Source organism: Rhineura floridana, chromosome 2 (assembly GCF_030035675.1).
Source record: "Rhineura floridana isolate rRhiFlo1 chromosome 2, rRhiFlo1.hap2, whole genome shotgun sequence".
Taxonomy (NCBI): Eukaryota; Metazoa; Chordata; class Lepidosauria; order Squamata; family Rhineuridae; genus Rhineura; species Rhineura floridana.
Window position 1 is genome coordinate 116,815,308 of NC_084481.1, and position 14,556 is coordinate 116,829,863.

The following is a 14,556-nucleotide window of genomic DNA, read 5'->3' on the forward strand; positions in this document are numbered from 1 at the left end:
CCTTGAAAAGGGTATTGTAAAGCTGGAAAAGATTTGGAAAAGGGCAACCAAAATGATTAAGGGATGGAAAAACTCCCCCATGAAGAACAGTTGCAACATTTTGGGCTTTTCAGTTTTTTAAAAAAGGTGAGTAAGGGGAGCATGATAGAGGTATATAAGATTATGTATGGTGTGGAGAAGGAGAAGTTTTTCTCCCTCTTTCATGAAAACCTGGAGCCATCCAATAAAGTTTAAAGATGATGATGATGATGATTGTCCGTTCTGTTGTGTCTGTAGTAAATGACGGGCACGTTACTTATTTTTCCCAAATACACTTTTATATATAGCAATGCTGCTCTGTTTCTCCAGCTCTTGCTATAGACACCAGGCTTCCAGACAAGCATCACCCTCGTGTCATTTTATGTACTTTTCTTAAAGGCCACACCTATGGGTTAGCTTCTTTCACTTGCCACTGTAACTCACTGTAACTTTTCACTGCCACCATTTGATATTTTATACAACATTCTTTTTGTTTTGCCACCTTATATGCTCTTTAGTAGCCAGTCAAGAACCAGGCATGTTTTTAAAACAAATTTGTTTAAATAACAGATTTTACTTAGCAAGAATCCTTTTGGTTCAGGTATTTAAGCATGTGGTTTCAGTTATGTGTTCTTCACTTTAATACAGTTCACACAATTACTTACTCAGTTACCAGTACCAATATCAACCTGCCTACCTAATCCCACTACAACACAACTCTCACCCACTCTCCCTCCAAAGTCAAGCCCTATACCTCCGTTAGCTGACAACCCTTCAAAATATATCCGTCATCCCACATTCACCCAGCCAGTCACATGCAGCGCAGACCAACATTCCATCCGTTAATTCCCCCCTCCCAACACTCACCACTTACCATAACAACCTATTAAGCATAATTTATCATATTAACTATAATACAAAGACATTAAAACATTATTATCAGAACGTGGAAGATCACATGCCCTTCATGAATAGGTCCCAGGGTGGCTTATAAAATCTAAAATACAATATTAAAAAGAATTAAAACACATTTCAATCACAAGAGTAGAGTGGGTTCTGAAAACATACATCTCAGGCCATCTTCAAGACATTCAAAAGCATGTACTTCTTCACACATTGCATAGTTAAACTACGGAATCCACTCCCACAAGATATAGTGATGGCTTAAAAGAGAATTAGGCAAACTCATGGAGGATAAGGCTATATATGGCTATTAGCCAAGATTTGTTCTTGGTTACAACTATGGTTAGTCTGGAGAAAGCTTAACCATGAGCCCAGGTTTGGACAACATGCTAAGCCAAACCATGGCTTAGTTCAACATGGCAACAAGAAAGAACTGAGGAGGAGCAAAGCAACTGCAACCTTCTCTCCAGGAGCCTACATATTTGTATATTTGTGTTAAGCCAAGATTGGGCTTAGTGTGATGTATGAACCTAGCCAGTGAGGACTGTGAGGCGTCCTTCCCTGGCTCTCCCTGTCAGGTTCCTACCTGCTCGTGGTTACTGCCTGTCACTAGGCACCACCAGGGACTCCACCAGTCCGGACTGTCCTCTCTTATGGTTTCTCTCCCCGCTCTAGCACAGATCTCAACAGATCCCCCTGCTAGGCAGCACCACCAGTCATGTCCTATAACCAGTAGTCCCAGAGACTCTGCCTGAGTCTCCCTCAATTAGGTTACCTCTGTGACTGCGTGCTTAAGCTGTCCCAATCCCTTTGATTTACTCAGACTGCTTATAATTCTGGTTTGCTCTGAATACTTGTGGTGTTATTCTTCCCTTCCCCGCTGCCACCATTTGTTATAGTTTCCCTTCAGCCTTGGTTATTTACCTCACCCTCCCTTCTGGTCTGTGAAACCCCAGCCAAGGATCAGGCCTTTGGTAAACCAAATTAAGTATTTATTAAATAACACAGATAACAAAGATAACAAGATTACTTCATAAGGCACATAAGCATATGGTTTTATCTAATACTAATCCGAACTCTACCCCCCCCTCCTTCTCCACGCTCTCCTGACAAACAACTCTCTCAAACCCACCAAAACAACCTATCAACATCCACTCCAACGTTCACCACCCCCAGATTTACCTGACATCCTTCCATTTATACCCTCAGCCATTTTAAAACATTCAGCCAATCATCCAGCATTCTACTGCCCATTCACTCCCCCTTCCTCTTTCATTCTACTTACCATGTATCTCCTATACAAACAGCACTTACCCTATTTACACTAATACAGGAACATCACAAGGACATCTTATAGGCTATTTTAGGTCACTGCCCTTTACATAATGCTACAAACTAGTGCTGTTTCTTTATTATTTTTTTAGCTACTCTTCATGGTCAAGATAAAATACCCTTCACTCACAGATCAAACTCCCAGCATGACACCAAACGTATACATGAGAGTTTTCTTGGCTAAAATCCAACTTGATTATTTAGATTTTGCTCAGATTTCAGGTGGTATAATACTTTATCTAGATATTTTTTCCTTTTTGGCTACAAAATGCTGTGTCTATGTGCAGTCATGTTTCATGGCATATCTTTGTGCACTCAAATAATGGATGTGTACATGATTAGTACTCTGGACTATGATAAAAAGCATGATAGCTATTTAAGATATAGGTGAGATTCGCTGATTACCTATGAACCTGAACACCCCAGCTTTTCTTGTCAGTTATATCATCTCAGCGTTGTATTCTGTAACTATTATTCCACAATGTTGAGAACAAGACACATAATTTCTCCCTGGATGATAGTCCATCAAGGGGGTCTTGTGTGCCACCAGGCATCCACAGGCAGGAATTGAACTTAATTTCTGAGGGAAGTAGGTTGCCTCGGACACATGATCCCTCCGTTCATTTCCCGCCTCGTTGTCTGGGCGGTTGTGCTTTTCCTTAGCTCCAATAATCCTGGTTTTTCTGTATCTTCTTTTCTGTTACCTTGAATTTGGTGAGTTTCCTGAAATTTTCCCTTCTGTGTTTCTCCACAGCCTCACCATTTTCTCTGCTCCCCCGCCCTTTCAGGTGGCGGGGGGATAGTTTTACCTCAGCCTTCAGGGTCGTCTTGTCAGCCGCTTGTGTTTCTTTTAAAAAACACCCAAACACCCTTCTTTTGTTTTCTCACTACTGTGAACTTTCTTCCTGCTTCCCACCTTCCCTGTCTCTTGCTTGGGTTGTTTGGGGCAGGAACAATTATTTTGGCCGAATTAGAACCTGCTGCATGGTGCTGTGCTTGGTGTTTCTTTTGCTTCATTTTAAATCATCTCCACACCCCACTGCAGTGTGTGTGCTTGAGTTGAGCAAAATGGGGGCTGCCACCTCAATGGTTAGCACCAGACTGCTGGATCTCTGGGCCAGTCTTTTGTGACAGTGGCTTCAGGCTCTGCCTGCACAACGCTTTTATTACAGCTGGCCCCAATGGAAGTGGCGGAAGAGAGGCCAGCCTCATGGAAGGCACTTAAAAAGACCAAGCATACAGATTAGTTCTTTGTCCAGTCTCCAAATGACAATAAACTGATAGTGCAAGAGGCCATAGAGCACCTTCTCCACATTCAGGCCATCAAGGAGGTACCCCATGCAGAACGCTTTTCAGGAGTTTACTCTTTTTTCTTCATGGCACCCAAACGCAACAAGTCATGGAGAGCTATATTGGATCTCAGATTCCTGAATCAATATGTCAAATAGTGGAAATTTCAGATGGAGTTCCTGTCATCCATCAAAGAAGCTCTGCAGCCTCAGGACTTTCTTGCCACTATAGACCTAAAAGAGGCATATCTCCACGTTCTGATCCATCCAGGTCACAGGCGGTATCTGCGTTTTGCCTATGGCAATCTCCATTTTCAGAACCAGGACCTGCCATTTGTCCTCTCATTCGCACCAAAGATCTCACAAAAATCATGGTCACCTTTGTGGTGCAGCTTTGTCTCCAGGGAGTCTACATCTATCCCTACTTGGACAGTCCCTTGGTGTGGTCGAAGACAGCACAGAAGGCAGAAACTTATATTCAGCTAACTCTGTCTGTATTGCAATCTCATGGATCCCTCAACAATGCCAAAAAGAGCCACCTGTCTCCCACTCAGCATATTCAGCATCTAGGTGCGCTCATCGACCATGCTGGACAATGATCTCCTTGTTCCTAGAGAGGATTCACAGTTTTATCTCAGCAGTGACTGCTCTTCAGTGTTGTCTTTCATCAGATTTAATGGTCTTGGCCAGCGTTCTGGGCCTGCTGATCTCCACCATGCAGATCACTCCTTGGGCTTGACATCACACCAGGCCACTGCAGTGGACCCTGCTGCCATTCCAAGATGAAATTGGAACCAGCATCCACCACCACATTCACCTATCCAAATCTCTCCAGTTGTCTCTTCAGTGGTGGATGGTGTATGCAAACCTTGAGAAAGGGTTACCCTTCAGGGAGCCCTCACCAATGGTTGTGACAACAGATGCCAGCCTTTTGGGCTGGGATGGCCATTGTCGGGGGAACTACATTCAAGGGCAGTGGTCAGATCTAGAATCTCAGCACAGCATCAACTGGCCAGCCTAACCAGAAAGCACATCACCAGCAAGTTTCACCTCCATATTCTGTTGGACACTGACAATACTACTGTAAAGGCACATTTCAACAGGCAGGGGGGCACTCTCTCACACAGTCTTCAGCTTGAAGTGACATTTTTCTTCAGCTGGGTGGAATTTCACCTTTGGGTGGTGCAGCATCTCACTGAATTTGACAGCAGATTGGATCAGCAGACAATAAGTAGCACCAGGAGAGTGGAAACTGCATCTGTCAATGTTCACAGAGATCCAACAATGTTTGGGGAAAATTTAGCCCTCAATCTCTCTGCTTCTCACAATAATAATCAAGTACCACATGGACCAGGTAGAGGGGATGCAGAGGCTGCTTTATGCCTTTTCCCCAGTTCCCCTCATTGCACGTTCCTTTCAGAAACTACAGGCAGAAAATGTGGACTTGATCCTTGTAGCACTGTTCTGGTCTCACTGTCCACCGTTTTCAGAGTTCCTCCACTTCTCAGTGGCCACTCCATGGAGGCTGCCCCCTCTGCGGGTTCTCCTTTTGCAGGGACCAGTTTTTCATTGAGAACCTGCATGGTTGAAATTGACTGTGTGGCGCTTAAAAGGCATTTGTTGAGATTTTTTTGATTCTCCTGAGATGTGATTAACACTGTTCTTGCAGCATGTCGGCCTTCTTCAAGAAGGCTGTACCAATAACTTGGAAAGCCTTTGCACAGTGCTGTTCATGGAAGAACTTATGTCCTTCCCAGGCAAAGATTCCTCATGTTCTGGGATTTTTGCAAGATGGCTTTCATTTGGGTCTTAAAGTGAATACTTATGACAATATGTCTCAGCCATTTCCTCAGTCTTGTCCCTTCGTCCTTCTGCACCAGTGGGTTGTCATCTGCTTGTCAAAGTTTTCCTTTGTGGGGCAGCTGCCTCATGTCTATCTATTCATCATTTTCCTACATGGAAGCTTCACAGAGTTTTGCAGGCACTACAGCATACACCGTTCAAGCCTTTAAACACAATATCTCAACATATGCTTTTGTTGAAGGTTCTTTGCTTGGTGGCAATCACCTCTGCGTAGAGAATTTTGGAACTAAATGCCTTTTCTGTTGCCAAACAACTTTATGTTTGCTACATTGACAAAGTGATTCTTCATACAGATCCAGCCTTGTTCCTAAGGTGGACTCAATGTATCATCATCAACAAAAACTGATTCTACCTACCTTTTCTGTCATCCCAGTCCATCCACAAGAAAAGGCATAGTATTTGTTGGACGTTTGGCAAGCATTGAAGGCTTATGTTTAACAAATTTTGACAGACTGAAATCACTCTTTGTGTCTTTTCATCCAAAGACTGTGGGTAAATGAATGTCCTCTGCCATCCTAGCTGGTTGGCTTAAGGCTTGCATTAGTTTGCATGAGTGTTTGCACTTACCTGTTCCTTCTCATGTTACAGCCCACTCCACTAGAGTGGCAGTGGCGTCTCCTGCTTTTTCTGTCAATGCTCCCTTGTTGGAGATCTGCAGGGCAGCTGCTTGGTTGTCCCCAAATACATTCATATCCCACTACAAAATAGAGAAGTACTCCTCTGCAGAAGCCACTTTTGGCAGACATGTGTTGCAGAAAGTTACCATTCAACCCTGAAAAAATATTTTAGTTGCATTTTTATCTCTATTTTCATATTCGGTCTTGGACAGCCTCTCTCCCTAATCTCTGGTTGCTTTGATACATCCCATCTGATCGGCTGTTCTCCAGGGAAAAGGGGCCTTTGGCCTCACCTGAACATATTTTCTCCTGGAGAACAGACCATCAGGACCCACCTAGTTGGGGGAAGTATGTGATTTTAAGGTGGCTGTCCAAGGTAGTTAGTAGGCTCTTGCTCTTGCTCATGTTGAGATTCCTAATCCAATACAGTTTTCTCTGTTTTCACTGTTAAGCATTTATGGAATAAACAATGACTTTTCTGGTTTTTGAGTTACTTGTTTTAGTGGAAGTAGTATCCTTTAATGCATGGTTTTCTTCATCACTTTTTGTGCTGTTTTTCTTTCTTCTCTAAGTGTGTATTATGTTCTTACTGTTAGAGTATCCTTCTGGCCAATTGTGGTGGAATGATCTGGGATCTTGCAAGGCTTGCTACTTCCTCAAACAAATCACGATTCCTGCCTGCTGATGCTGGGCAGCAGCGTTCCCTTCTGTTGGTCTGTTCTCCAGGAGAAAATATGTTCAGGTGTGACCAGGTGTGATGTTCCTTTAAACATCAGTTTAAGTTTAAGATTACTGGCACTCTACAAGTTTTCAAAGCATGGCAATATTCTGTGATTGCCTGAAGATGTGCGAAGTTTCACCTAGTTGGATCAGCTTCCTTCTTTGGCTGCTTTTGAAGCATTCAGGGGTTTGGTTTCCTAAATTCTCTGGTGTCCATTAGTGATGTTCTTTCTCTTCTGATCACGGGATGCTGAGCAGATACCTTTATCCCAGCATTCTGGTTATTGTGCAGGTGCTTAGCCAGAAATTATCACATGACCAAGGCAACCTACTCCCCTCAGAAATTAACTGCAATTCCTGCCTGTGGATGCCTGGTGGCACACAAGACCCACTTGATGGACTATCATCCAGGAGAAATTTCTTTCCGGTAAGGACCAAAGTCCTCTTCTCCCAGCTAGGGTCCCTGATCTTGAGGGCTGTGTGCAAAGTGAAGCTTCTGTTTTTTATTTCCTTACAAAATCACCATGTGTCATTTGAAAAGCTGCTTTAGAAGTTTGTGAAAGTTTTAAAGAGACCAACAGTTGTAAGAGTTTACACAAAGCAATTATGAATGGAGATTAGTAGCATATCATTGGTGTAAACTAAAACTGAAATTTTCCTATGACTAACTCAAGAGGAAAGATACCCTGTAAAGATGGGGTGAGGGGAAATTCAGGAGCCTCACTACCCATTTGTGTTTGTTTAAATTGTTTATTTATTGTTCTAGTTCTTTCTTCATTCCCCCTCCACAAAGATATAGCAGGTACTTAAACATTGCAGTTTTAGTAATACTTAGCACCTAACAGAGCTGTAGTCCTATGCTTGCTGTCATTAGTGTGCAATTAAGTCATACCTCCTCAACATCTATGTTGGAATTGCATAACCATTACAGCTCTGCCCCACCAGTTAAGCTGCTTCTGTTTCAGATCCAGTTTATTAGTAGAATGCTATTCCTCAAATTGCTTGGAAAACAATGGGTTTTTTTGTCGGGGTGTGGGTTTGTGGGTGAGCTACTGACTGTTTTTTTAATTGGTGAGGCCCTCTGGACAGTTTAACATTTATATAGCATTATTGTATAAAACACTTTATGCAAAATGAGTTAAAAGTCATGTTTTTCCTTATTGTGGTTTGCCATATGAAATACATAATGTTTCAGTATTGTTTTTGTTGTGGTGGTCTGAATGTATAGTAGCAGACACACAAATGGAAATTAAATCAGTTGGATCCAAAAAAGTATGAACAAAAGGGAAATAGTTGCAAATTCTGCCCTGCAAATGCTTGGGCAAGAGTTTACACAATAGTTCACACAGTGTTATAATAGGTTCTGTAGCATGCTGCTGCTTGCACAACCTTTTGCACCAGTGCGAGAAAAAAATTCAGTTTTACTGTTCTCATACAACTCTCCTAAGCAAAGTGTAGATCAGTTCTTTGTTTAACAGAAGACAGTGTCTACATCTGATAGGGCATCTCTGGATCCAACCAAGTGTCTGTGGTTATTCCTAACTATCTTACCATAATGAACCACTAAAAGTCAGGAAACATACTGTTCAGTCTGTCTACCCAGTTAATATGTGAGACTAACAGTTATCTCTGGTCTCAGGCAAGTAGTCAGGCAAATGAATGGGATAAGAGAGAGTCTGAGTTCCTTCAAAGTGTTCACGGAAAGGGATATAGTGAAACAAAAACTTTGCAAAACTAGAACTACTTCACTGGCCATCATACCTAAGCGGGGGACAGTGAATTACATGTTATACAGGCTGGAGAATCTGTGTTAGGGGGAAAGGCAGTGCCTTAAACTCCAGTGAAAATGTTTGTAGAATTTAAGCTACAAAGTTCAGGGAGGAGCTTGTTTGCTTTCTACCAGCTATTCATTACAATAGGTCCCCACTTTTCGGTGGCCCGCTTTGTGGCGTTCTGCTAATACGGCAGCTTTCAATTAGGGTAAGGCCCCACTCATGTGGCGCTTGTTCTGCTTTTACGGCATTTTTCGGGTGTAGGGCACCATTCTATTGAATGAGTTCCACTTTTCAGAGGGTTTCGCTTTTAGGCAGGGGTCTGGAACGTAACCCGCCATATGAGTTGGGCCCTACTGTACTCCATCATGACTTTGTTCTTATAAATTGGGAGCCTATTGAAAAAGGATAGCAGTGCCCCTCCCCCATTATCTTTTATCTCTTCCATCCATTTTGCTCTGAGCCCTAAATGTCAGTTTTTATGTCATGGACAGATACCCAACTCTGCCCAACTCTGCCCAACCCAATTTACAGTGTTGAATGCAGTCCAAGTGTTATGAGTCCTTGCTTGTTTTGTTCCAAGCAAAAAGCAGGAATATTCTTTGACTGTTAATTTGGCAAAAAGCCCAATAGAGTAATTTGATGCATTAAATCAATATTTCCTTAATTGTGCAAAAGATGAGACTATTTATGGACATCTCAACTTCCTGTTAAATTGGCTTCTCAGCTTTGAGCTACTTTTGTCTTGAACTAGAATTAATCTTGTCATGAAGCGAGGTGGTGATGTTGTACGCTTTCACTTGGGGTAGAACCTTAAGAAAATCTGCTTGTTTGCGCTAAAGATAGCTTTTTATAAATAACTCCCCAAGGACAGAGACATTTTAAGCAAATGATCAGAAATGGCCTTTCTTTTCTGACAAAATGTGTATATGTTTGTTGAACATATCTGGTTGAAAGCTTCTTTATTTCAGCTGCAGGGATTAATTTCTTCAGGATAAAGAAATCATATTTTGTTGAGCATTATATTCTACTCCTCCTAGTGACCAACATGTTGCTAAGAAAAGTGTAGACACAAGTGTGCTCTGGCACCTCAGGCTTGAGACAGACAACAAGTTTCTAAAAAGAGCTCAGTTAGTAACTTGATATATAGGTATTGCTTCCCATCATGTGGACACAGTGTTTTGTACTCTCAATTTGTCAGTTTTGAACAAGATAAAATTGAGGCAAGAGTAGCTCAGGTGTATACATCATGATAGGGCATCACTTTTTCAAACCACCTTCAACTCTGAAAAAATTATTAAGTGTCTCCAGCCTTTAAAATATTATTGTGACCAGTGTGCTTCTACAAATACTTGTTTGCTTGAAATAAATAAAGGAATTTTAAAGTTGTTTTTTGTAAAGGCTTGACTTTAGTAATAATAATAATAGCTACATCCTCATTTAATCTTTAATGAAACAATTTTTCACAGTCTTGCAACTGATCAGACTCTTATTCGCCAAGTGCCCAGTCATTCTGTATCTTTTCCTGAGAATTATCATACATTGCCAAAGAACACCAGGCAGTCTTCAGGAAGCTCACCTCCTTCAAATCAAAATTTGCCAAGTGACTACAAGTATGCTCAAGATCGGGTTAGCCACTTGAAGATGTCCCTTGATGAGAGAAGAGCAAACAAAGATGGTACTGTATGGCAGCTGTATGAGTGGCAACAGAGACAGCAGTTTAAACATGGCAGTCCAACAGCACCTATTTATATTGGCTCTCCAGACTTTACAGACCATAGTAAGGGAAGAAGTTCACTAGAAGTTCCACGGTCAGTTTCTGTTCCTCCATCTCCTTCTGATATACCGCCACCAGGACCCCCTAAAATCTTTCCACCCCGAAGACCACACACTCCTGCAGAAAGGGTTACTGTTAAACCATCTGATGAGAGACAAATATTAGATGTTCCTTTTCCTTCACCAAGGAAGATTCTAAACCAAACTATAAAGGTAAGTAAATTTTACTGATATATTAATCTGATTTTACTAACTAGGTAGCTAATACAATATACATTGCAAACTTTCTGAGTGTTAAGCTGCAGGTTATTGGATAGACTGTTACTGTCAATATGATTACACTATCCAATTGTATTTTCAAGGCCAGGTTGTATGCCCTCAATACCTGGGCAGTTGCAGGTTTAGCCAAATTTGTTTCAGCTAGCCTTGGCCATGATTAGCCTGCAACAAGGTGAAGTAAATGAGATGCAAACTTCATTGGTTATAAGAAAGCTGGATAATGGATGGAAGCATCACATGACTATAAGCATGTTAACACTACCCTTTCTGAGTTCAGTGGCTCTTTGTCAGATGTATTAGGACAGTGGTTCCCAACCTTTATAAGTATGGGGGCCCCTTTATAAGCTCAAAAAATGTCATGACCCCCTCCCCCCAAGCTGGCTGCCAGGAAGGAAGGGGGAAAGCAGCCTTTCTTTGCAGCCTTGCTTCTTTTTTGCTTCACGAAAGCCGTCTCCTCTCGTTCTGAGTAAGGGCATTGTCAGCAACGGTAGTGTGAGGAGACGGGAGTCGGTGATAGTAATCCCCTCTTCTTCCTGGTATCTCCACCCTCAGCCTCCTTTGGTATCTGCTATATATTTTATAGGCAGATGCCTGCCCTTGGTGCTCCTGAAAGACACTCTGGCGTTTCAGCAAAAACCCTCCCCTCTCATTTGGAGCAAGGGGGAGGTGTCATCTGCAGTGGCAGTGGGAAGCAGACAGTGTCCAGGGAGTGGAAACCTTTTTTTAAAAAATTAATAAATACTTCATTTCTTTACTGTTCGTGGCCCCTCTGGATTTCTTCGTGGCCCCCCTGGGGGTCAAGGCCCCCAGGTTGGGAATCACTGTATTAGGATGTATCATCAGGGCTAAGTTTGTTGCACTTAGTTTCTATAGATTTCAGTGGGAATTGTTAATCATGACTAACATTTCATATTGATTTCAGTGCAAGCTAAATTAGTCTGAATCTAACCCATTGAGTTAAAAGCTGTTTTTCTGTATAAATAAAGAATCATGAGGAAAACATCTTCTTGAGGTCAAGCAGTATCAATATGACACTGTAGATAATTTATTATTATTATAGGCTTACTTACTAAGAGACCCAGAGACTGGTGACTGGTAAGTCATCACTGGTGCTGAGATTAATCCCTTGGCTCCAGGAGATACCATCCCATATATCTCTAGGAAGGTCATTATTGCGTCCACTTAGGTGATCTTATATATTGCTCTTTTTATGTTCTTAAATATAATGCATTATTCATGTGAAGGGGGTGGTTCACACAACCATAGGAACATAGGAAACTGCCTTATATTGAGTCAGACTATTGGTTCATCTAGCTCGGTATTGTCTGCACTGATTAGCAGTTTAATCAATCCACCTTGGCACAATGGCTGGGAATTGTGAATTCGAAGTTTTTAAGAAGAGAAAAATATTTGTTCCACTTAAAATTACTGTTTAATGCTGCTTTTCAATTTATACAGAACTCGGCACACATAGATAGGCGTTCCATGCCTACAATGGGATATATGACCCACACTGTAAGTGCTCCAAGTTTGCACGGGAAATCGGTACGTATAAGCATTTCTAATTTCCTTCCCCTTCTTTGTACCAGCTGATTCTACTAGAACATCTAAGGATGTCTGAGTCCAAAACAGTCTTTATTGGTTTTTTCATGTCTTGTTTGCGGCATCAAGTAACTTGAACTTCCTGGCTCTAAATGTGGGCTACGTTCAGCTGCCATTGAAGTCATTATAAGTGGAACTGTTTATGGAGTTGATCCTGCTTTGCTTTTAACTGTTCTGATATTAAAGTACAATATTCAGGCAAAGACAAAAAATATGTAGTTGCTTAATCGTGTCAAATATACATTTTCTGGGCACCTTAGGTGAAGAATTATAGCTACAGTGACTGTCCCTGAAAACTGCTAATTTCCTCTTTACAATGTGTCCAAATACCTACAGCCTGAAGAGCTAACATTGCTTCTCATTCGATTAAGGAGACATCAGGCTAAGTTGGCTAGTATACGAAATTACACAGTCGCCCAATTACTACAGTACTTGCCAACTAATTCCTCTTACCAGGTCAGCTGCTGATTGGCTCATCTGTGCTGTATATGACATTCTGTGACTCTGCAAGTGCTTCACTAGTACCATGCTTGAGTCTGTGCTTTCTTGCCCATTCTTCAGTATGTTCAAGTCCCCAGTTCATTCATAGTTTTACTTTGCTCTGGCATGTGCTGGAGGTTGTAAGCATTTTTTTAACTACAGGGCGCTGTTGAAAAATAACTGCTGTTATTTTGCTTTGATGTTGTTTTTGTGAATGTTGCCTTTTAAACATCTGTTAAAGAAGCAAGCTTACTAATTTGCAGATTTATTAATTTTGGCTGAAAAAATACGCCTTTCCACTCATTTTTGATGGAGTGGTTTGCTTCACCACATCCTGCTTGTTTTTCTCCTTCAAACTGAGATTTATTAAGGAACTAGAGAGTGTGTCAATATGATCTCAGCATTGTGTCAGTTCCTTGTGTGTACATTAAAGGTAAAGGTGTCCCTGCACTTGTAGTGCGAGTCATTTCCGACTCCTAGGGTGACGTCTTGCGACGTTTACTAGGCAGAGCGTATATATGGGGTGGGATTGCCAGTTCCTTCCCTGGTCTTTCTTTACCCCCCAGCATATGCCGGGTACTCATTTTACCGACCACGGATGGATGGAAGGCTGAGTGGACCTCGACCCCTTTTACCGGAGATTCGACTTCCTCCTTCCGTTGGAATCGAACTCCGGCCATGAGCAGAGCTTTGGCTGCGTTACTGCCGCTTACCACTCTGCGCCACAGAGGATCTGTGTGTGTACATTAGCTTACTGTAATTTAGTTGTCTTTTCCCACCATATAGCAATAACAATCAAATGCAGCAGTATAATAATAATGCTGCTTTGGATAAATCACTACTTATCAGTGTTAGGCAAGGAGCTTTAGTTTATAATTTACAATAACATGATTTGTCTTAGAAAGATACAAAAAATGATAGCCATCTCTGAATATTGCTTGATAATAGTTGAACAAATAGTCAAAACTGAAATAATATTTTGTCCTTCAGTTATTTGATAAAATAACTAATTTGATAAAATATGATAGGTACATTGCAAATTAACAACAATAAATACTTCTCTATTGAGGAAGTTTTTACATGATGAGTTTATGAAAGATGTTTTCTTATCTTCCTCATAAAAGTATAGCAAGTTAAAATAATTTAAAATGTACAGGTGGTTTTTATATTCCTGCGTATTAGCCTACTGTATAGAAAAGAAAATAATTTGCTGTCTTGATGTTTGAAGGATTGATGCAGATGATGTGCTGCCATTGATGCACTTTATTCATTTGCCATTCAACCATAAACATCTGTGTGGTAATGTTAAGAGCATTTTGTTCTTCCTAGATGACTAGTTGATCATTTATTTGCTTTTGCAGAAGTTTTCAGAAATTTTTGACAGTAAGTTACAGAGCCCAATAATGCTGTAGATTGTTGTTTATTCTTTTTAAATACTTCCATTTGCAGGCTGATGATACCTACATCCAGTTGAAGAAAGATCTTGAATATCTGGATCTGAAGGTAAAACATGTTGATATAAAATATCATTCTAGCAATTTATAATTGTTTTATTCTCAGTATATAGCCCTCCTTGCTGCATTTATGTTATAGTGCTGGCTTATCAATAATTTGATATTCTGATTTCTTTTTTCCATAACTATAGAGTAAATTCTGAATATGAAATTCACAGGATATACAGCCTATAATAACATGAAAACTCAGCCATTTTCTTTTTCTTTAGAAAACCTTTTGCACTACTTGAAGGCACTTCCATGTATACAAGAAGAGCTCTTTTTTTGCCAATTCCCCTATCTGCACCCCTATCTCACATTTTGCACCTTTCTAGAGTTACTCCTAACCCTCACAGACAGCTTTTCAGGAGGCACAGGAATCTGCAGTGGGAAGCAAGAAGTGGGGAAGTCT

The 14,556-nt window shown here is 41.1% G+C and overlaps 1 protein-coding gene across 7 annotated transcripts in view; it reads left to right on the forward strand.

The window, feature by feature from the left end:
- PLEKHA7 (pleckstrin homology domain containing A7) overlaps positions 1-14,556 on the forward strand; it is a 326,893-nt gene that overhangs the window by 203,260 nt on the left and 109,077 nt on the right. For all 7 annotated transcript variants that reach the window (XM_061610260.1, XM_061610258.1, XM_061610259.1 and 4 more), the window contains 3 exons: positions 9,984-10,503; positions 12,028-12,114; positions 14,101-14,154. In XM_061610260.1, coding sequence (XP_061466244.1) covers positions 9,984-10,503; positions 12,028-12,114; positions 14,101-14,154 — 661 coding nt within the window. The remainder of the gene's footprint in view (positions 1-9,983; positions 10,504-12,027; positions 12,115-14,100; positions 14,155-14,556) is intronic.